Below are 23,189 nucleotides of genomic sequence, written 5' to 3'. Positions count from 1 at the left end.
GGGTTTAAATTTTTTTTCTTTTAAAATTTTTCAAAAGAATCCCCTGAAGTCATTTTGGGTAAACGCCTTTTGTTTTGGGGTAATTCAAAATTTAATTTAGTAAAGTCAAACAAAATTTTTTTTTAGGTAAAAAATTAAATTTCCCGGAATATTTTTCATAAGTTAAATTTTAAAGACTGCGACATAAAATTTAAAAAATATCAATAAAATCAAATTGCTTATCAAAAAAGCCATTATTTTTCCATATTGTTAGCAATAACAATTTTTTTTTTCAAATTTTTCCCATTTGTTGGGATTTAAAAAATGACTATCATAACCTCTTAAATTATGAAATATTTAAAAGGGAATTTTTTTGGGGTCAGTATTAAAAAATTTATATTACACTCCCGTGAAACACTTCCCCCAAAAATTTTTCCCTTATATGGCAATGGTCACGAACTCGGGAATATCATCTTTTTCATATTCTTTTCCCCCAGATATTTCAAGAAGTTTTGGGTTTTTTTAAAAAAACGGGCCCCATCTTCTTTTGCATTTTTTAAAGGTTTTTTAAAATATGCTTCAAAAATGTCCCTTTCAATATTTCCCCTTTCCCTTTAAAAATAGCCCTTTTAAAAAAATTTATAAATGCATTTGGTCCCCTTTTAAACTTGAGTTTTGGGCTAGTATGTTTATCGTCGTAACAACAAAAAAAATTTATAACCTACCCCCAGTCTATATTCTTTTTGATATGGTTCCCGTAAAGAGGATTTTAAAGATGGAAAACAAATAAATTTCTTTTTGAGTTATAGACTCAAAAAACAAACTAAATTACAAAAGGTGCCAATTTAAATTTTTGTGAAATTTTTTAACCCCCAACTTGTTTATCCCTTTTTTGGGTTTTAATAGCTTAGTACCATTAAAAGCTAAACAGTTTGGGCCCATGTTCATTTTAAAATTTTTTCCTTGGAAAAAACATTGTAGACAGGGTTTTCAGAAATGTTTTGATTGGCATGTTTTGTTTTTTTTAAAAGTTTAAACGATTAAAAACTTTTTTCCCAAAAATAAAGCGTTGTTTTACTTTTGGAAAGTAATAAATATTTGCACTTGTCTGAAAATTTTTATCTGGATATGATAACGGAAATACTTTTTTGTTTTTGTAACCAAAATAAATTAAATGAAAAATTATTTCCCGGGTTTATTTTTGGTAAATTGATTTATTGTGACAGGGGAATTTTTTTTTCAGTTTTTAAAACTAATTCATCTACATGCCCCCTATAATTTTTAAAACCCTTTAGAATGGGGTTTGTTTCAGGGAATTTTTTAAAACTAAATGACCCCCATCTAAAAAATTTTTTTTATTTCCTTTTTTTTATTAATTAATCCTTCTTTGCATTCTGTAATTTTTCGGGTAATTCAAAGGGAACTTGAAAACAGAAAGAGGTGGTATTTATATCTGTTTATAAAGTGCATCAACCCGGAAATTTATTCCCCCATCCACTACCTTTTTTGAAATCCAAAATTTCCATCTTATTTATTTTTTCATCAAAAATCATGTCTTTAAAATTCATTTTAATTTAATTTTTTCATGATAATTGAAATTTTTAATGAAAAAAGCTGATTTGTTTTAAATTTTATTCTTCTTGACTAATTTTCGCAAAAGTTATTTTTTAAAAACATTTTTTTTTTATGCCTTTTAAAATTTCGAATTCTAACTGAAAATAATTCAAAAGATCTTTTTTAAAGTGAAATTAAAAATTTATTTTTCGGATCATTTTTATGAAAAATTTTAATTTTTAAATTTCTTAAAATATTTTATTTGGAGATCGCCCCAATTTCCATATCTATATTTAAATATTAGAAAATATCTTTAAAACAAATCTTTTAAAGGGATATTTTTAAACCTTTTATCTTAAAAGAAGAAAAAAAAATAAAGAAAATTTTATTATTTTAAATAGTGCGTTTTTAAAAAACGAAATCTTTTTTTAAAAAGATTTTTATAAAAAGAGGTGGGAATTTCAATAACATTTAAATTTTATTTTTAAAAATTTTTTTTTTAACCCGTATTAGCGATGAGTTTTTCTTTATCGACGATGTTTTAAAGGGGGAAAAAAGATATGAGGAAAAAAAAAAAAATGAAAAAAACTTTAAAAAGGTAGAAAAAACTATTAATTATTGTAAAGAAAATTTTAAGCTCTTGTAAAAAAAAGAAGGGCGGGAAAACCCGGGATAGATAAAAAAGAATGACTCCTATATTAACGGAATACTTGATAGCAGCGAAATAAATAAGCGAAATGTCATTGGGTAAAAAAAAAGAACAAAATTTTGTTATGCAACGTTATTACCGATTTTTAAAAAAGATATGTAAGAAATGCAAAACCGCCTTAAAAGATTTGATGATTTTGAAAAAACAATTAAACGAAGTATTTTAATTATTTTTCTCGATATTTAGAAAGGTTTTTAAAACCGAGGGTTTTAAATTGCGAGGGGTTTGTTTTTCATTTTTTTTTCTTTTTAATTATTATATAATGAACAAAAAAATTTGTTTTAGATTTTTGTTTTTAGGAAAAATTTTCTTTACGCAATTTTTAAACTTTATTTAAAAAATTTTGCCCATTTAAATTTTTCTTTCCCCGGGCTTTACCCCTGTTTAAATTTTACAGCACATTTATTAAAAACCCCCATTTTACACCAAAATCTTTAGAGCGGGATAAATTTAAGGGGTAATATGGGAATTTTTCACCATCTCCCTTTTGGGGGTAATAAGTTTCATAACCCCGGGGTTTAAGGGGTTTTTACGATAAATTTTTATATTAGGTTTTGGACAATCGCATAAAATATCACTAAATTTTTTCTTTCGGGGAAAAAAACAACCCGGGAAAATTTCCCTTCATAAATTTTTTTGTTTTTTTTAAAAAGGTAAGGCTCTATAATTGTTTTAATTTTTAAAACGTATATTTTCTTTTACTTTTTTTTTTTAGTTTAATTTTTGAATATTTGGCCCCTTAAAAAAGTTTCTATTCTTTCTAACTTTTTTAAATAATATTGGAATTTTAAGAGTTTCTGATTTTTTTATATAAAATTTCCAAAAAAAATTTGCCCTTTTGCCCCCATTTCTGTTATTTAATCTATTCATTATTTTAAACCCTTTCTTAAAGAAAAAAAATTCACATTTTTAAAAACCAAGCTAACGCAAGCTAAACCCCACTAGCTATAAAAAATATTTTAAAAAGGTTCTTTATAACCATTTAGCTTATATTTTTTTCATATAAAAATTTTAAAAGGGGTTTTTATAATTTTTATCTTTTTCTATTTCTAAAAAGTTTTGTTAAAAATATCTTTGATAACTTTCTGTCCATCATAACTTTTTTGGGGGGTTACCTTTCCCCAATTCCCCGCTTCAGGAATTTAAATTTTTTAACCCTTTTTGATAAAGTTTAATTTTTAAAATTTGTTTTTTTGTCTTTCAACTTTTTTAGTTTTTTAGCTAATTTTTATTAACTTTCTGAAGGGAAAGCTCCTACTAAAGCTACAAATATAGGTATGGGGGGAATAAGTGCCCAAATTTCAGTTGAACAAACCTTTTAAAAACCTGCTGTTTTTTTGAAGTTTCCCACGCTTTCCCTTCCACAAAATTTATAACTTTTTCTATATCTGATGCAATCTTGTTAAATAAACTTTTTAGTTTTATCAAGATTTTCCCAAATTTGGGTTTACTCATTTTTATTATTTTTAGCATTTTATTTTTTGGGATCTTTTTTCCAACTATTGAAATTTTTCAGAATAACCTTTTCCCTTTTTAAATAGTGCTTGTTTTTTCTTTTAGTCACGCTTTTTAAATTTTTCTATTTTTAAAAAATTCTTGTTTAGGGGGCATCCCGTTCTTTTTCATAAAATGAACCCTGGACCAGCTCATTATTTAAATCCCTGATAGATAAGTTCTTGGGTTTGTATTTTGAAAATTTCCCTCAATTTTAAATATTTTTTTCTGTCCAAATTTTGGGGTTTTATCCCTTTTTTAAAATGTCTCTTAATTTTACTTAAAAAAACACGTCTTTTTAAACTTAAAATTTTGCCTTACTTTTTTATACTTTTAAAAACCCCTATTTAAAATTAAAAAAAAACTTACCTTTATTTTAAAATGTTTTCCCCGCCTTTTTTAGGTTTACATTTTTATACTACTATGTTCCTTGTGTTGTTTTATTTCTCCCAACATTTTTGGGGAAATCATTTAAATAATATAAATATTTTTAGAGGTGAAAATATTTCCACAAATTTTTCCTTCAGGGGTCTATTGAAAAAGTTCGATTTAAACCCCAGCTTTTGCCTTCATTTTTAAGGTTTTGGTTTCATGTTTATTGTATTTTTTTTTCTAAAAAATGATTGAAAAGTTTTATTAAAAAATTTTCCCTTTTTCCCTTTATCAACCCAAAAATTCTCTGGTTTTCTGCCACCAGAAAATTTTTCATTAAAGCCTCTGAAAAAGAATCACCAGTTTTTATTTTTTATCGGGAAAAGCCCAAGGGATACTTTTCTAAAAAATCAAAAAAAATGTTAATAAATATTTTTTCCTTTTTTTATCTTTTTTGAAAAGGCTTGCATATCAAAATAAACAGCAGACCAAAATATCAATTTTACTAAATTTTCCTTTTAAAATCTCCGTTTTTTTAAAACTTCCGTTTTGATTGGTTTTGTTTTAATTCATTGGCTAATTTAACGTTCCATGTTACCCTTTGGGGGTTTAAATGCCCTGTTTCCCCTTTTCATGCTTTTCCCCCTTCTTCCGTTTTTTTAATTTTTTGTTTGCCCCAAAACCAAAATTTTTTTTTCTATTTATAACAGGCTTTACTAATAAATTTTTTTCAGTTTTTCACCAATAGATTTTATTTAGTTGTCTTTAAAAACAGATTTAAAATTTTTTAATTTAAAACTCACTTTTTCTTAGACCCCTATTTTTTAAAATAAATCATGATTCATACATATTTTATCTAACTGAATTTTAAAGGGTGATTTCCCTTTTAACCCGTGGGTTACCTGGCCGCAATAGTTATATCCAGGGGGAAAAGTTAAACCTTTTTTTGGTAAAAAAAGGAACATAGCTTTAAAGAAATCTATTGAAACCCCCTTGTTTTTCAAAAATTAGATTTCAATTTACCCATGAAGCACACGGGCTTTTAAACATTAATCTTCCTTTTTTTTTGTAACATATTCAGGATTTACATTAAACGGTTTTGTTTTGTTCTTTTAAACCAAAAATATTTTTTTTTTGTTTAAAATCATTTATATTTTTTTTTAATTTAAAAAAGGGGCTCGTCCGGGTTTCCCCCCTGGGATTTTTATTTTTAATAGTTTTAGAGTATGTGGTTTTGGGGGGATTTTGGCCCCGAGGGTGTTTTTTAAATCAATTTAAAAAGGGTTTTTTTGTCGAGCTGCTTTTTCTTTTTGGGTTGGGTAGGTAGCTATGTCAGCTGTTTTTTACCCTTTGGGTTTTATAGATAAAAACTTTTTTTGGCTTCAAAGTGTCCCAAACCTTCATACTCTTTTACTACTAGCGAGGACGATATTGTAACAAAGAAGGGTCTTCGCAAAAGTCGAAAATATTTCCCCTACCCCGAGATTTCACGATGAATTCCCTTTCCTTTGCTTCATGTTTTTTACGAAATTTTGCTTTTTTTTGTTTTTCTCGGTTTAAAAAATTTGTGCCCCCTTTATGGTGTTCCTCAAAGGCCTGACTATGGTACAGAAACCAGTGCGGGAGTCATCTGGCATTGTCCCCTTTTAAAGGGCGGACAGGGTTTTTTGACACTATTTTTCCATCAGCATGGCCCTGGGAGACCCTAATTTAAAACTGATTTGTTTTTTTAAAATTTCATCATGGTATGTTTTAAAATTTGGTCAAAAAAAACGAGCAAAGTTTGTATTTAAGGGAAATAAAATCTCAATTTTAATATTGGTGGTTCTTCCACGTCATAGCAGATTTTTTTAATGACTTTACAGTAACAAATGTGACGCTAGAAAGTTTTCTTAGAAGATACATGACCCCCACTTTTCTCATCATTTTATATCAGTTTGGTCATAACTCTTTAAAATGAGATTAGTATTTTTTTTCTTACATGGATCTAGCTATGTTTTTGTCATTTTTACATAGAATATAAAGAGAATTCTATTTATCGTTATATGGCCTCGAAGGATTTTTTTTGACGTTCAAGATGCGAAGCAAGACGCGAAATTCCGGCGAGACGCGAAACGATGAAATAAGGAAAATAGCAATCCCTTAATTAAGATAGTGCAATACGGCAACATTGATTGAGTCAAGTGCAAACTACCTTCAACATCCCCTAAGCCCAAGAAAAATTCAGCATTTCAACATGAAAATGGTTAAAGTTTGAATTAAGAAACATCCACAGATCGTTTAAGTAACACCCGATTGAGGTGATTCGTTTGGACATAAGTTACATTTTTTGTCACCCGTAACAGCTTAAGGTAACGCAATGGTACGATGGTACAATGATGAAAAAATGACGGCCCAATGATGAAACAACGATGGCACGATGGTGAAATTACGATGATGCAATGACACGATGATGAAAATAATATCGCAGTTTCATCATCATACCATCGTATTTTCACCATAGTAGCATCGTATTTTTACCATTGTACCATCAAGTTTTCATCATCGTGTATTCGTTGTTTCACCATAGTAGCATTGTTGTTTCACCATCGTACAATCGTTGTTTCACGTTCGTACCATCGTGTTTTGACCATCGTTCATTCGCGTTTTCATAATCGTACCATCGTGTCATCGAGCTTTCACCATTGTACAATCGCGAACAGGATTCCGTATGTTTCAGTGTACGTCTTCAAGTTCAGCCAATCAATTTTCTTTGAACAATATATATTAGAATTAATAGTTCGATTTGTAGGTTTTAAGGTTAAGATTTCATAAAAAAGCAGTAGCAATACTATTGATGATTACACTTGACGTGAGGTTAAACAGCGAACCTCGATTCTAAAAAAATTCTGCCGTGGGAAAATATGTGACCATAAGACAAATGTACTTTCTTGTACCTTAAAAACATGAGGTAAATGTGTTTTCTTAAAGATCTTGATCGGAGCACATTAGTTACACAAATAAGTTTTTGGGGTAGACATTTGAGGTCCCATTTGTCTCATGTGGAACAAATGGGACCGCATCGGTCTTACTTAAGTTAAATGTGCTCCTAGAAAAATGTGCTCCTATATAGCAATACAAATCTATACGCAATACCTACGATGACATTGACTCTATCCGTTTATGAAGTGTAGAACAATGGAAACATTTCATGATTATTTTTGTCAAAGTGATTTAACCTGATATGATCTCAAGTGACCAAGACTGTTTAAATCTTCAGATGTATATTTGGATATACATGCCCCATTCAAAGTTTTCTAATTTCTTTACTTTCATTTTGCCAATATAAACCATAAGAAAAGAAGAAAACGAAAAGAAATAATAGTATTATAATTGCACCTATATCGATGAAAAAAATAGATTATAAAACCCTATATAAACTCATGGACCTTTTCGTTATTTTACATCATTTTACACAGGTAGGATCCCGCTAACAGAGATTGATAATGATATACAGTTGTCAGAAAAAGACTTTAGTAAATTGTCTCAATTAATTGGGAATAATTGGAGACATTTAGGCCGTCAGTTGGGTTTAGAAGGCGTGCAAATATCACAGGTAGAAATAGATTCTCGTTTTCCTTCACCCCAGGATAAAATTCACGAGATGTTCATGAAATGGGCAAAACAGAATCCCGAAGAAAATACACTCGATACGGTTATTAGTGCTGTAAATGAGAGCTTCAAAACTGAGATAGAGATGGATAAATTTGTAAAATTCATAGATGAAAAGAGATATGCGAGGAAAAGAAGACAATAACTTTCTTTAAATATTGTTCAAGATAATTATGTTGGTGTCTCTGTGAACAGAAAAGTTTTACGTTGATGATTCCTTGTTCTCTGCGGTCTGGAGACCGCAGGGTATTGGTACGCGTTTAACTTTTGAGGCATGGAGGAGCACGTGACCTGTTTTCGGTACATGGAGGAGCATGTGATCTGTAAACCGTACATGATTGGTTAATTGACCTTTCGAAAACCTAGCTAAATACCGTTTGTCAATACGTTACGGATTTACCTCCTGGGAATTAGTCCGAATTACACCTAATTAAGAACAAAAAACTATTACGTGATATTTCTAATTTTCTACAATTATTTTACCGTTTAGGGTGGAAAAACTTGAATGATGTGTTTGAAAATTGTCAATGTTTCTTTAAAATCTATCTCAAATTTTACAAATACTGAAAATCTACAGAATTAAAATATTCGTAGTGGCATCTGCCATAAGAAATAGAGATATTTTCTGCGTAAACTTGTGTGTTTACTTTATTTTTTTTGCTCGGAATCATTCATAAAATGGTAGGTCTATTTAATCATTTTCTTAAAAAGAAATAATTGTTTTATCTTCGGCCTTCTCCGGTCTTCAACGGTCACCAGTTTCCAAAGACCTTCTTTTATATTGATCGATTATTGTTAACTATATTCCTGATACAAACGTTTATTTATGCCCCCCCCCCCCCCAACAATGTTGAAAATAGTTAAATGAAATATCTTTATATCATTAAAAATGTTCCCCGCAGGAAACCATTTTTACTTGTACATATCTATAATGTTAATAATGAAGATATGATGTCGAAATGTTCAACTACATGTACTACATGTGAAACCATAGTCATTGTACCCATCAACCGATAATTAATATTGTACAGTCTTACAGTCCTTCTTAAAGGCCGATTATGCCTCAGAAATGATTTTCAATTCTTTTCTGAAAAGTTTTTATTGCTGATGTCCTGTTAACAGTTTCCTAAACGTTACACATTGGCCATTGAAACGATTATAGGTACTTCCCTTCCTACACAATACTTACGTTGGATGGAGTGTTTTCATAACAGATACAAATGAATCTTACTTGGATAATTGTGTATTTGGGATAAATATACTTCCATTTTATAACCATGTGTTCAATTATTTACCTTAATCTTTCTATTATTATATTTCGCTATTCCTTATTTTTTCCTTTTATTCTTTTATGAAAATTTTAAATTTTGTAAATTTAGTCGAATTTATTTACTTCAAGCCCTGTTAAATAAGATTTGAATTAATATATAACTGTGTTGAATACCTTTTTCATTATCAGTTTTCACTATGCGTGCCTGCATCACTACTTTACCATTATTACTACTCAAATGTAAAACATATTTTTTAACAGGATCGCGCTCGTTTTTATACAAGGGAGGTTTATATTTCTAGAGAAAAATGAAATCAATAGTTTTTTATATACATTATTACATGTGTATTTAACAATAAGGATTAAAACTCGTTTTTTACTACTTTACTTATGGCTTAACTTTACACTGACATGCTAGTTATAAAAAAAACTACATGTATATGCAGAAGCAATTCACATATTTTTGTTAATATATAACATCTTCAAGTCCTTTGATACGTTATTTTGATAATAGATAAAAACATAATTTTTGCCCAAAGCATTTAAAAGTGAATCATTTGATTGGAACTATAATTGAAATTACGAAAAAAGCAATTTGTGCAAATTTTTCAACTTTGATTTTTATAAGAAATAACTTCCACATCGGTTTTCCAAAAACCCAAGTGTATTATTACTGTATGTTACATTTGCACTGTTGATTGCATTCACGCTGTGCTGTGCCCCTCTCGTGATTAACTGTTAGAAAAACAAAATGTCCTTATACTGCTAACAGTCAACAATCAAAGCAGAAGGCGCTGAATTTGTTTGGGTCTGCGAATGTCAGAAAGGTGAAGGTTGTGAGATTATAAACCAATTTGTTTGTATAGTGTCACCAATGCTGTTCCCAGAGTTGTAACTATAGTTAATTGGCTATAAGACTAATTGCAACACTGCACTGATATTCAAATCATTGTTTATTTGGCTTAAAAAAGTTGCCTGAACTGGGATTTGAACTCCAGATCTCTCGCTCGAGAGCGTAAACCCTTCGACCACGAAGATATAAGATAACAGCGTGAAGAATACCTTATCATTCTAAATTAGAGTTCGTAACCGTTATTAATTTCGATATATTTTGTTCACGATAAACCTGTTGTTTAACACTGAAGTAAATAATCTTGGAGCTGAAAATAAGCATGTACATGTATATCTATAAGAATAACACAATATTAGAAATCTTCGTCCAATCGGGAACTATTTTTTCGTTAAGAAAATTAATGCGCCTGTCATTTGACGCAGTGATCTCCCCTTAATTTTCCAGCGTTAATGTACATATGAAGGAAAGTAACCGCTTCGAGGAGTTTGGACTACCTTTGGCATTTGCAAATAACAACATCAGGGACCATTATTTGTTTGGTCTGACGACCCAAACAAATAAAAACAATCATGCATTGTTGCTTAATCTCAAATAAATAAATTCATAACCCTACTTGCACTGTATGCAGATGGTATATTTAGCTTTTACTAAAAAACATTTTCTGCTATTTATAAACTGATCGTCACTCTGTCATTTGTAGCTTAATCTTCATATGCAAATATTTTAGTTTCTTAGTCAAATGTTTGGAAACAAACACTTTTTCACTCTAAATGAAACTTACCAATTGAAAATATATCAAGTTGTTTTTATAACTTGTGGCTTTAAAGTATCAATGAAATTTTTAATACATATAGTTTAGGTTTATTTACTTGTATATGTTGTGCATTTCTGTTAATATAATTTGGTTAGGCACGGAGGAGCAACTGTTTTGCGCAACGGTACTTGTGTACTTAAAATGCGTCTTGTTAGTATTTACTTCCTGTTTCGCTGTTCACGACGCATAAATGTACTTTTATATATAGATAGGTATGGTGGCTGATTTGTGCGTTCGTGTTTTCGCCCCGCGATTCCGCCAAGCGAAAAGTTGAGAATTAACAAGTTAAAATGGCGGGGGCGCGGAGCGAAAACAAGCTTATAAGCGAGGGCGCGGGGGGAGTTTAATAAATAAAACGGCACCCCGGGCCCCCGTTAATTTCGCCCGGCGATCCCACCAAGTGAAAAGTCAAGCGGGGCGCGGAGCGAGATTTAAGAAATAAAACGGCGAAGGCGCGGAGCGAAAACACTCTGATTAGCGGGCCGTCGGGCAAAGTTTAATAAATAAATAAAACTTCGCCCCGCCCAGTAAGTTAGCATTTTTTCGCCCCGCAATCCGCCAAGCGAAAAGTCAAGAACTGAGAAGATAAATGGCATGGGCGCTGGGCGACAGTTATATATTTTTATCTTGTGTATTATTATAGACGTTGAAATATGTTTTTTTTTTCAAAACGGCTCATATTAAGTTTTTTAATATATATGATCAGTACATGTGCAGGGATTGACAATTATACATTTTATTTGGATTTTAAAGGCGTTTTAAGCTCCACACCCCAAGTGTCTGTGCAGTTAGTTAGCTCCGCGCCCCGCCGTTTTATTTCTTAAATCTCGCTCCGCGACCGTGCCATTTTAACTTCTTATTTCTCACTTTTCGCTTGGCGGGATCGCGGCGTAAACATGAATGGAACAAATCAGTCACCACAGATAGTTAGGTATATATGTCTGAGTGATTGTTCCATATATGTTTTACAATTACTATTATTGTTTTGACCTAAGACTGATGAACTTTCGGGAGCTTTTTCGTTAGTTTCCGTAATTTATCACGATTTACCCATTGATTTTTATGAAAGTAAAGCTCGTGATACTTAAATCCATTAATATTCCCCGATGGCTTATTGGTAAGTACAATGGCATAGCATTCGTGAATTAGCAAATTCGAATCCTTCACAATCATTTTTCCAGGTTTCTTAAAAAATGCAGCATTTGTGTATGAACCATTTGTTCAATTTTGCTTTTGTATACCTTTACTCGGATGATTGAGCTATCCCATGAAGTAAACTTCAAAATTCATGAAGTAAAAATTGACATATTTTGTCAGTTCCTTTTCTGATAAATATTAGCATTGATATGATATCAACTCTAACCCTAAGTGCTTTATTTCATAATTTATAGACGTACATCGATATGTATTTTTTGTGTCGCCTCTACGGAGTAGTGGCGACATATAGGGATCACTTCTCTGTCGTCTCTCTGTCAATCTGTCTGTCCGTCTGTCCGTCATAAAACTTGTCCGGACTACTTCTCATGAACTACTGGTGCAATTACATCCAAGCTTTACAGGAATGGTCAGTACCAAGTCTTGTTGTGCATATCGTCAGCATTTTCCGGTTCAATGATTTCTGTCCGAGTTATAGCCCTTTAATAACTTTTATTTTTAAAGTTTGTCCGGATTACTCCTCCGATTTGAAAGCAATTTTAATTAACTTTACAGGATTGATCTGTGACTCAAGTCCTTGTGCATCTAGTACGCATTTTTTGGTTGAATGATTTTTGGCCGAGTTATGGCCCTTTAATAAAAAGGTGGTTTTTATTTGTTTGGGTCGTCAGACCAAACAAATAATGGTAGCGAAATTTCAGAGTATAATGTTCTTATTTGCAAATGCCGAAAGTAGTCCACTTTTTTGAAGCGGTTACTTCCCTTTTGTATGTACACTAAAGCCGAAAAATTCAGGGGAGATCACTGCGTAAAGATGGTCAAAGACAGGCGCATCAATTTTCAAGCAAAGTAATTCCCGAATGGTCGAAGGTTTCTAATATTGTTTTATTGTATTTTCTGATCGAAAATAACTAAATACAAAGCGGACATTCAATCTCTGACACAGAAGTTTACAACAAACCTAACAACAAGTAGTTCTCAAAACAGCTTAAAACTAGCGATTTAAAAGAAAGAAATATTCTATTTTGTTACAAGTATCCAACAAATTACAACGCATTTAAAATTAAACAATAGCGTTGGCTTATAGAATTGTCAAGAAATGCACAATCACAAATTACGCGGATGAATATGATTTTATCAATGAAAATACTATTTATAACCGAATAATACACAAACCGAGTAGTGGAATATATAGATTCTACATGTCGGACTGTTTGGGCGAGAGGATTTTCACTAAAATATTTACTTCAATTTTAAACAACAGGATTACCCTGAACAAAATACCTCGAAATTAATAAGGATTACAAACCCGAAATGCAATGGAAATTCTCAATTTAGAATGACTTGATATTATTCAGACTTTTCATGTATAACTTCTCCGTGGTACAGTGGTAACGCGCTCGCTTAGGGAGTGAGAGGTCTCGAGTTCGAAACCCAATCGAGGAAAATTTTTTTTCTGATAAATTCTTTTTTAAGTGTTTTTGTTAAGGAAGTAGCCATGATATGCAAGGATAAAGTGTGACTGTCGTAAAAAATGAACATAAATTATTTTTTGATGCAACTCTAGTTATGCAGAATTCCGTATGTATCAAACTCTGGTGCCTTGCAAAATGAATTATAATACATAAAAATAAACCTAAAAAGGAAAATGCATACAGATATACAGTACGATTTAGATTGCAAAGATCAGAAAATACCACAGAACTTGCAGCACTTTGATTTTTTATAAATATAAATGCTTATAGTAAGCTCCAGGATTATTTACATCTGTGTTAAACAACAGTTAAAGTCGTTACAAGCCCTAATTTAGAATAATATGGTTTTCTTCAGCCCGTTCACATATAAATTCACCGTGGCTGAAGGGTTTTCGGGCTCGCTTAGGAAGCGAGAGGTCTGGAGTTCAAATCCCAGTAAAGGTAACTCATTTTTTTTCAAATTGTTAAAGTCAAATAAACATTGGATTGAATATCAGTGTTGCAATTAGTCTTATAGCCAATTTACTACAATTAAAACGCTGGAAAGCATTGGTGGCACTATACATATAATCTCACAACCTGCACCTTTCTTACATTCTGAGACCCAAACAAATTCAGCACCTTCTGTGCTTTGATTCTTGTGTGTTGCCATTTACATTAAAGCTTGTCCGGACTACTTCTCAAAAGCTACTGGTGCAATTTCATCCAAGCTTTACAGGAATGATAAGTAACAAGTTAAGTTGTGTATATCATCGGCTTTTAATGGTTCAATGAATTTTGTTTGAGTTATGGCCCTTTAACAATATTTTATTTTTTAAAAAAATTGTCCGGTCTACTCCTCTTATACCACTTATGCAATTTAAGTGAAACATTACAGGATTGATTGGTAGGTCAAGTTCTTGCACATATTACACGGGTTTTCCGCTTGAATGATTTTTTGCCCAGTTATGGCCCTTGAATGAAAAGGGTGTTAATAAAGGGTGTCAGGACTACTCCTCTTTTACCATTATTGCAATTTCAATGAAACTTTACAGTATTGATTGGTAGGCATAATACAGTTTTTCGATTGAAAGATTTTCAGCTGAGTTATTGCCCTTGAATAAAAAGTGTTTTGCCCTGTTAATGATTTTTCGGACTCCTGCTACATAGTCTCTGCGATTAATTATCATGAGGCGACACATGTCATCATTGATGCCCCTTGTCAGTATTTCAGTATGTGCATTCGCACAGTAGGTGATTTGAATGCACAAACATAAAACTTTGACAATTTGACAATTGATCGATTTTCTTTTACTTTATTACCATCTTCTTACTTTTTCTTGTGTTAAATATTTATATTTGTCTCCCTTTATCATTCATACAATTTTGTTAAATCTAATACCTTAAAGTTTTTCTAATTAATATTCCAAAAATGTTTTTCTCTTTGTACATTGTTTACTTATTTGTTTGATGTTTAACTTATAAAGTAACTTTCTTTTTTCCTTTTTTTATTAAGAAATGGAGGAAAATTGACATTTAATGAAAACCTATAAAGCTTTATTTTTAACTTAAGTAACTTTCTAGGACTTCTAGGAAATTATTTTTGTTGAATAAAGCGTACATTTAACTGATTTAATTTCGAATGTTTATTTCTCAGTCGATTCAAATAAAGTATCTTTTTGCATAAAGATTTATCTTAAAATTTAATAATTATAACTCTTTTGCTTATCTAAAACATTACAAAATCGTTTATTTGTATACATTTTCAAAGAAAAATTACCTGTATGTATCATTTCCAAGTTCCAAGCACAACGAAAACTTTTTAAAAATGACAGATGGAAGATGTTTATCGAAGCGGTCAAGCCGATGTTTCCGGTAATAAAGACTCCAGGACTTTAAAAAAAAAGAAAACGATCGTTACATAACGTTCTGACCTTAGAGCAAAAATAGATGTTATGTGATTTTTGAAATTTTCTTAAATTTGTTACAGTGTTAAAAAGAGCTTTAAAAGGTTCAATATTCAATAGTCTTTTTTTAAATACCTTATTTTTCTAAGAAAGAAAGGGTGTGTTGTATTGTCACTTTAAGGTTAATTAGTAATGTATATATTTTATATAATTCAAATTACAATATTCAATAGTATTCTTTTTAAAAACCTTTTTTTCTAAGAAAGAAAGGGTGTGTTGTATTGTCACTTTAAGTTTAATTACTCATGTATATATCTTATATAATTCAAATAAATGACGAACACAGTTTTGAGCAGATACATGTTTTTATTTCAAAATGGGAACATTGAACATGACATGATTGACAATATGCGAATCAGCCTCAGATATTCTAGTCAAATGTCGGATACGATTGTATAGTTCCTATTCATAACTCATTATAACTCATTTTGTGACACAATTTGTTGACATTTTTATGTGGGTAGTTGGCATATATTTACTGGCATATATTAACTGGTTTGAAAATCCAGTCTAGAGTTAGGAATTGATCAGAGTAAAACGTTGTACACTTATGTAGAATAAAAATGTAAAGGTTTGTTCTGTTTTTTCTCTCTAGTTTTGTATTGTTGACAATATAGATATATAGTGAAAATGCTGACTTTAGAATATCAATAAAAACTATTGAAACATACTTGAATTCAGTCTGTTAATTGTTCGGTTTTATTTTTATTTCCTTATCGCCTTTTTCTTCATATTTTGTCCATAGAAAAGGGCCTAAATTATACATTTAAAGAATTCTTAAGTTTTTTTAACTATAAATGTATCAATACAAGCTAAATTGCATGCCATTCTACACTTTTATATCTATTTTGTCCGCATTTTTTTCTGAATAACAACAGCAAAAATATATTATATATAAACCTTTTTACGCTGCAGTCCGTTGCTAGGAAAAATCGATCGAAAGTAGTATTTTCTCGCTCATGCACAATCTGTGTAGGGCAAAAAGAGCATCGCCATACATAGAAAGTATAGTAGAAGTTTATTGACAATTCCGAGTAAGTTTAAGGTAAAAGTATAAAATTATATGAAATAGCTTTTAACAAAAACTTAAAAAATGCCTTTATAGCTTTGTGGCCAAGTTTGTGGAGAACGATTGTTTAACAATTTCCACCTGACATTGACATGTCCATGAACATTGCTTTTAAGAAAATGTGGAAATACATCTATAAGCCAATAAAGAGGTCAATTTAAACTGTTATTGAAATAGTTCACGCGGAAACCAAAGACATTTTAATAATTTATGAAATTTCGGGGTTAATTATCATTCTGAAGAAATAAGAACACGTGATAATGCATTGGTTACGTTTTCAGTTTACCTGATTTTATCCTTTATCCGATTGATGGCAATATGAAAATCTTTTAATCCAGTTTAATACATTCACATAATTTTTCAAAATATTTAGAAACCAAGATGGGTAGTGGCTAGTAAAATAACACACTTTTATCATCAGGTTCCTCGTAACACATGTATAAATGCACGTCACACTATTTGTCACTTCACAAAGTCAATAAACATCAATGAGATTGGTACATGTTAAAGTTACTTAAATAACAATTTTCACAATTTTACGTGATTAACTATATCATGGTACTAAAACGTCCATGTTGAATGATATTGTCACGTGTCAATCTGTATGACACCGCCTTGCCGATGGAAGTGTACAATGCAAATTGTGTAATATTATGTGATACAGGGGTAGTAAAAGTTAATCTTTAACACCCTGTTGTTTCATTTTAAATTTCAGATGGAAAACATCGTCTGATGATATTATGAAAAGATGACTTTTGCACTCATGCGCTTTTTTTATTGAATTATTAGTCAATCGATCATAGTTTTGTATATCTGTTCTAGATACAATTTCCGTTAAGCACTTACTGCTTTAAGTCATCCCAAAATTACTGTTTCCTGTGTGCATAACTTAAAAACGCGTCTATTAAAGCTTTTATATGTGATGACTTGTAGTCATCGTTATTGCGCTTTTGTCATACGTAATATGCGCATGCGCGAAGTGCAACATCCGTTACTATGGAAAAATCGCATTGTAAAAAGGTCTATTATCATTCAAACATATGTGTATCTACATAATAATACTGTTTGACTTATATATCATTCAAATATTGCTTTTTTAAAAGTCAGTTATACACCACCTCTATAACTTTAACTATGCTAAATCATTTAAACCGCCCGTTTTTTTCCTCTTAGATATTGCCCGCGTTAACCCTATATGTTTATATTCTCCTCTTAAGGCGTCCGCGTTTTAGACTGTGCCTACGGGGAGTGTATGTATACAGATCGACAAACATGACGGGTATGACAATTATCTCAGTAATATAACACCGGCATGACTGTACAATTACTTGTTGAATGCAGTGTTGTAATTTTTGCCGGTTTCGTTTCCGACATGAATCATTCAGTTCTATTTTTTTCTTATAATCACGGGAGTGGTCAAACTAATTGACTGACACATTATTTTCAAAGATACTTGATATTTTCTCACTGTTTGTAAAATAAAATTCAAACAAATAAGAATTAACGTTAAATTTATGTACACTTCCTATTACAAATTCTTATATGTTATTCGCTACTTTGTATTTATTGACATGACAAAATATCAAGCTCCAACAACCTTGAAATAAAAAGGTGATGTATAGGTAAACCAGCATGTAACATTTGGATATACACAATGCACCTCTTTAAGATTTATTATGATAAGGCCTAAACCCTCTCTGTAACTGTAATAAATTACCAAGCGCAGTCGGTGAGCACGGACTCACCAAGTTCTACCGATTAGAAGCGAATTACTAAGATCTGTCCGTACTTTTTACGAATTTACCAATCACTGTAGATATAAGATTATCGATCAACTTCTTTTTCTATGTTTCTGTATATATGCTAGTGATCTATATCGACAAGTTTGTTTGAATATAAAGTTTTCCTAGCACTATCTTACGTGCAGAAAGTCCGTGGTGCAGAGAAATACCCAGGTCCAGGTGTCATGTCCGTCAACTATCACTAAAATTCATTAAAAGGCTGATTTTACAATCTAGTTTTATTAATGATGGTAAATTCATGTATATATGGCAAGATTTAAAACACTTGAAAATAGACACATTTATTATATACTTATAAATGAAATATTGATGAAATAAAATGCGTATTTTCATTTTTTCATATTTTCACTGTAAAAAAATATTTTTCACTGCAGTGAAACATATTTTCCGTATTTTCACTGGTATCTTGCCGGACTACTTTCTTCTTAATTAAGCCAATACACAAAATTAAACAAAAGTCTTAATATACATAAGAATTGTAAGGTCAAAAAAGAGAAAAAGAGAAAAAGTATATAATAAACAGAAAATTCAAGTTCCTCTCTATAAATACAGGGTTTATTTTCATCTTGTAATATGAAAATTATCATATTTCACTTGTGGCTACTGCCACAAGTGAAATATTTATTTTCAAACCACTCGATGGAAATAAATACTGTATTAATAGAAAAAACTTGAATATCTTCTATATATCTAAACAGTAAAACTAAATGTAGACAGAAATTCATTAATTAATCTTTCATTGGTTCAGTAGAATATTAATCATTTTGTAAAGTTTGTTGTTGTTGCAGCTGCTGTCAAGCAATGCTTTATAGAATTCACGTTCAAAACATTCTACTATTAGATTTATATCTTTGCTTATAACAATGTTTTGATTTTGGAAAAAAAAATCGCAGATATTTTGTTTGTTATACTACTGTTCTCATTTACGGAATATCTGTTCAGTTGAGTAAAATGTATAATTGAATGTAAAATTAAATGTCAGTTATATTTGAACATATATATATAAATCATGTAAATCATGTAGAATTTTTTTATGTATATATAGATAGCAAAAACTATGAGATATATTCATATCAAAAATTTGACAGCCATTTAACAAATCATAACAATCAATGAAAGTTTATATCATACAGGACATTATTTCAAACGTGTGATATTTCCCAGTCGTCGGTCAAAACAGCGTGTTGTCTTGTTACAGATGTTCTCCTCGGTTGACAATGAGCGGACGTTGTTTCACTAGTTGTAGCTATTGGTCCAGAAAATGACTGTGTTAACACGGAATGGCCTCTCGTACACATAAAGATGTCTGTTGGCGATTGCACTTTGTCACCGGAGCCAGTTATGTCAGCAACTGAAGAAACTTCTTGTCCAGAATTGTTAGTTGTACATGTACTGACATGAACAATATTTTCCTCCAGCATTTTGTCTCCTTGGTAACAATCCAAAGGTGCCTGATTGTAAAATAAAATATGTACATGCATGTTAAGTACACTACCAGAGGGATCAAGCACTGTGTTTCGTTTCACATTAAAAAACAACAAAACAACAATGTCTCGTGATTGAAAGACAAAATAGTGATATGAGGAAAAAAAGTACAAAAATTAATGGAGACAAACTGATAAAACTAGGCTAAACACATTTTCAGTTCATAAATCTTCTACAAAATGCTAAAATTATAAGTTGATTATAATAATACGAGTAGTAAAAAAATGCAAACAGAAACAATTATTTATTTATTTTTCCAAATTAATATTAGCAAACCTGTTCATCCTTTGTAGTTTCGTTTTGAGGGTTGTCAGACCCCGTCGAATAGATGGAGGGACTTGCGTCGTCGTTTAGACCGATAACAATACCGGTATCTGATACTGAAGACTGAGGAGAAATAGAGGACATTATTGAACTAAATAATCTCTCTGGAATATATTTGTATTGTAGTTTACAACCACACACTAGTTTTTTATGTGTACAAATCATCCACTCAACACCTTTTGCTAGCAGGTTATAATGTTGTTTCTTTGTCAGTGCGTTTATCAGAGTATGGCATACATTAGCTGGACTTTGTACGCTGAATGCGTTGAAAGAATCGATCATTTCATTCCAAAGATTAGTCTGAGCACCAGCAGGTTTGTCCGTCTGTACGATCATGCTGAACAATCCGTCATTTATCAGGCCAGATTTCCATAAGTCATCAACTATATACTTCAGATTTACGTGCGATGTGAGTTGACAGAGAGCACATTTTGTACATCTTATTCCTTCTTTCTTATTCTGTTCAAACTTTATTTCAATACTTTTAGCAACTTGCTCATTGTGAGACCTAACACGATTCACGAATTTCTTGAGAACATGAAAATCTCTGCCTTTTATAAGACATAAAAGGACACGAACCTGATCCTTACGGTCAAATATTTTTCCTACATTTGCACATTCGTCTTCAGTAAGACAATTATCTTCAAGAAGGGCGCCAGGTAGCTCACTGTCCTTAAACACAATACTATCTACAAGCTCGTGAATGTGACACTGTAAAGCATTTGCTAGACATTCTCTTTCATCTGACTCAGTTAAGGATTTACCTGAAAATATTAAAACATATTTGCACAACTACAACTTTCTATGCTTCTATAGAACTTTAAACTGTGAGTTTTAGGATATAAAATTTTCTTCTACGGTCGTACATTTTATCATGAGTTTGTTTGTTCGTTTGCTCTCGTTCGTTCGTTCGTCTTTTTGTAAAAGTACATACCCGGTATTCTACATTAATTTTTTAAAAAAGTTAACCGCTTTTTTTTTATATTCAAATTCGTATCTAGAATCACAAACTGTTATTAAAACATGGATTTAGTACTAACTCAATATTATATAATATAATATATTATGAATATGTATAACGTACCTTGGCAGTTCAGTGGATCATCTTTCAAAGTAGGTTCTGTTGAACCATATTTCACAAGCTTCGTCCCATGTTCTGTGTGTATCAGTAATATTTGACCTTTGTGATGATATATGGGGTTACTAAAACATTTCTTCTTGAATTGTTCCCTTTTTTCTTCTGTTAACTCAAAACCTGCTACTGTTGATATATTTTCTTTACGTGCATCGTTGAGAATGTCGCTTTGTTCAAGAAATATGGATGCACATGGTTTCGGACTATCCTCTAACTTCTGGGCAGGAATCTGCGGTTGTGTCAGTTCATCGCACGTGCATGATTTACAGTGATTATGTTCGGTATTCGTAACGTGTTCGTTGTGAATCTTTTTAATCTTTTCTTCTACAATATCACCAATCTCAAAACGTAGAGCCGGGATTATCTCCTCTCTGAGCACTCTTGATATGACATGCTCCTGAAACTGTAAAAGAAATAAAGGATATTAAATGAGTGTAAATTTTAATACTGAATTTATTGAACGAGTTGAAAGATATCTTAATTACTTTTATGTTAAAAGTTACTGAAATTAATTTATCTGAAGTCAATTATGTTCTCTTTTTTTCAATTTATACACTGCAAATACCAAATGATGATTTAAGTGTGTTTGTTATCATATACGAATAAGTAAAATAAAGCAGCTCATAAACGAATAATACGTTATTTGCAGATTTCATTTGACCATTGTATTGTATTAAATATAAACAACATGCGCAATCAATAATTATAGATTATGGGATTTAGATCTTTTTTTGTTTTGGAAAAATACATTATGAAAGCATACAAGTTATTTTAATGTAAAGAAGATAGTCGAACTTACCGTAATTTGGTCTACATCATCCTTGTTACCAGGGCACGGGGCTGGTGGTAAAGCTGCTTGATGTCCTATACGTACAGAAGTTTTCTCAACTGATTCTTTACTTATATGAAGGTCATGTTTAACATTCAACGGTTGTGAAATGTGCTTGATCAAACCTTCCGACTTTGGTCGAATATTCTTTTTATTCATTTTTTTACCAATTACAATGTATACACGTGTTGACAAATTATAAAAGATTTACACATTTATCGAAGCCTCTTAAACTTCATATTCTTTTTTATGTTGATATAATTTACACATTTATTGAACACTTCTTAATTTGTATTAGTATCATCCGACTTTCAAAACATTACAGAATAAGAAATATTATTTGCGTGCATATCCTTTACATATTTCTTTAAAATACCAGACACAGTTTTGTTTGATGAAAATGTATCATAAAGTTTACAACCCAACGCCTACCTAAATATATCGGTAAAGAAAAGATTAATAACTTTAGAATATCTCAGTGATCATTTGAAAGAAACGACATTTTATACGCACAGCGTTCTTCCTGGTCGCTATTTCAAAATAACGTCGTAATTCATGCTTGACTCAGACAGGTACACTTACCAAATAATATAGAAATTATAACTTAAAATATATCTTAAATCATATATCGCACGTTTATAATGTATGGTAGTGATCTATATAACTTAAATTACTACATAAACATTTTAGTGGGAGGATTTTTATGAGTACCTACGTAATATTCTGCAATATTATATTACAGAACTAGAAGGGGATATTTTACGTTTTCACACATTCAACTTAATAAATTTAGAAAATATTCAATTTTGTTTTCTTAAACATAACCTCTTTAAAGAATGTATGAATAAAGTTTTAGACATGATTTAATTACACTATACATGATTAGCTTAAACGTTAACGTTTACTAAGTGCTACATAGTTCGTATGTAAGATTGGTTAAAGCTTGGACTGGCGTGCCTTACACTAATGTTCTCAGCATGCTTCTGCAATTCCTTTTTTATCCAGGCCCTGAGGCTCTGAAACTGCCCTGAACAAACAAAAACATCCCACCCGCCCTTCCCATTTTCCTTACTGATAACTCTTTATTTTTTCAGGTATAAATGACAGCCGCGGCACTAAGCCCTTCTCCATCATGACTATTTGTAGATGTGACAAAGGGTCGTTCAAGCGATTTGTGATAGATTGATAGGTCATTTAAGCTATTTGTAGATGGGTTGAAAGGTCATCTAAGCTATTTATAGATATGATGAAGGTGTGTTTTCAGCTATTTGTA

General features: G+C 31.1%; 2 protein-coding genes and 1 long non-coding RNA gene across 3 annotated transcripts in view; 2 read left to right on the top strand and 1 right to left on the bottom strand.

Moving 5' to 3' along the window:
• Positions 1 to 9,781, top strand: part of LOC132758753 (uncharacterized) — a 32,999-nt gene extending 23,218 nt beyond the window's left edge. Inside the window, exon 8 of the mRNA XM_060750451.1 lies at positions 7,567 to 9,781. Within this exon, the coding sequence (XP_060606434.1) occupies positions 7,567 to 7,904 (338 nt within the window). The 3' untranslated portion in view covers positions 7,905 to 9,781. The remainder of the gene's footprint in view (positions 1 to 7,566) is intronic.
• A 4,819-nt stretch (positions 9,782 to 14,600) lies between these two features.
• LOC132758746 (uncharacterized) lies at positions 14,601 to 16,347 on the top strand. Its single transcript, XR_009629621.1, has 2 exons — positions 14,601 to 15,370; positions 15,483 to 16,347. It is a non-coding gene; the product is annotated as an uncharacterized LOC132758746 (long non-coding RNA).
• A 2,508-nt stretch (positions 16,348 to 18,855) lies between these two features.
• On the bottom strand, positions 18,856 to 23,158 carry LOC132758724 (uncharacterized). The gene is made up of 4 exons (XM_060750429.1): positions 21,887 to 23,158; positions 21,037 to 21,490; positions 19,905 to 20,716; positions 18,856 to 19,594 (listed from the first exon to the last, which is right to left on the bottom strand). The coding sequence occupies exons 1-4, from the start codon at positions 22,073 to 22,075 to the stop codon at positions 19,286 to 19,288; spliced, it is 1,764 nt and encodes a 587-aa protein (XP_060606412.1). The 5' UTR covers positions 22,076 to 23,158; the 3' UTR covers positions 18,856 to 19,285.
• Between the last annotated feature and the right edge of the window lie 31 nt (positions 23,159 to 23,189).

Source organism: Ruditapes philippinarum, unplaced genomic scaffold (assembly GCF_026571515.1).
Source record: "Ruditapes philippinarum isolate M1 unplaced genomic scaffold, ASM2657151v2 ctg1650_1_1_1_1, whole genome shotgun sequence".
NCBI classification, from domain to species: Eukaryota; Metazoa; Mollusca; class Bivalvia; order Venerida; family Veneridae; genus Ruditapes; species Ruditapes philippinarum.
This window is presented reverse-complemented; position numbering and strand designations above follow the sequence as displayed.

Coding starts and splice junctions, on each gene's coding strand:
- LOC132758724 (XM_060750429.1), bottom strand. CDS start 22,075: ATGAATAAAAAGAATATTCGACCAAAGTCGGAAGGTTTGATCAAGCAC. Junction 20,717..21,036: donor TGATCCACTGAACTGCCAAG/GTACGTTATACA, acceptor TAATATTTTCAG/GTAAATCCTTAACTGAGTCA. Junction 19,595..19,904: donor AAACTACAAAGGATGAACAG/GTTTGCTAATAT, acceptor TTTTACAATCAG/GCACCTTTGGATTGTTACCA.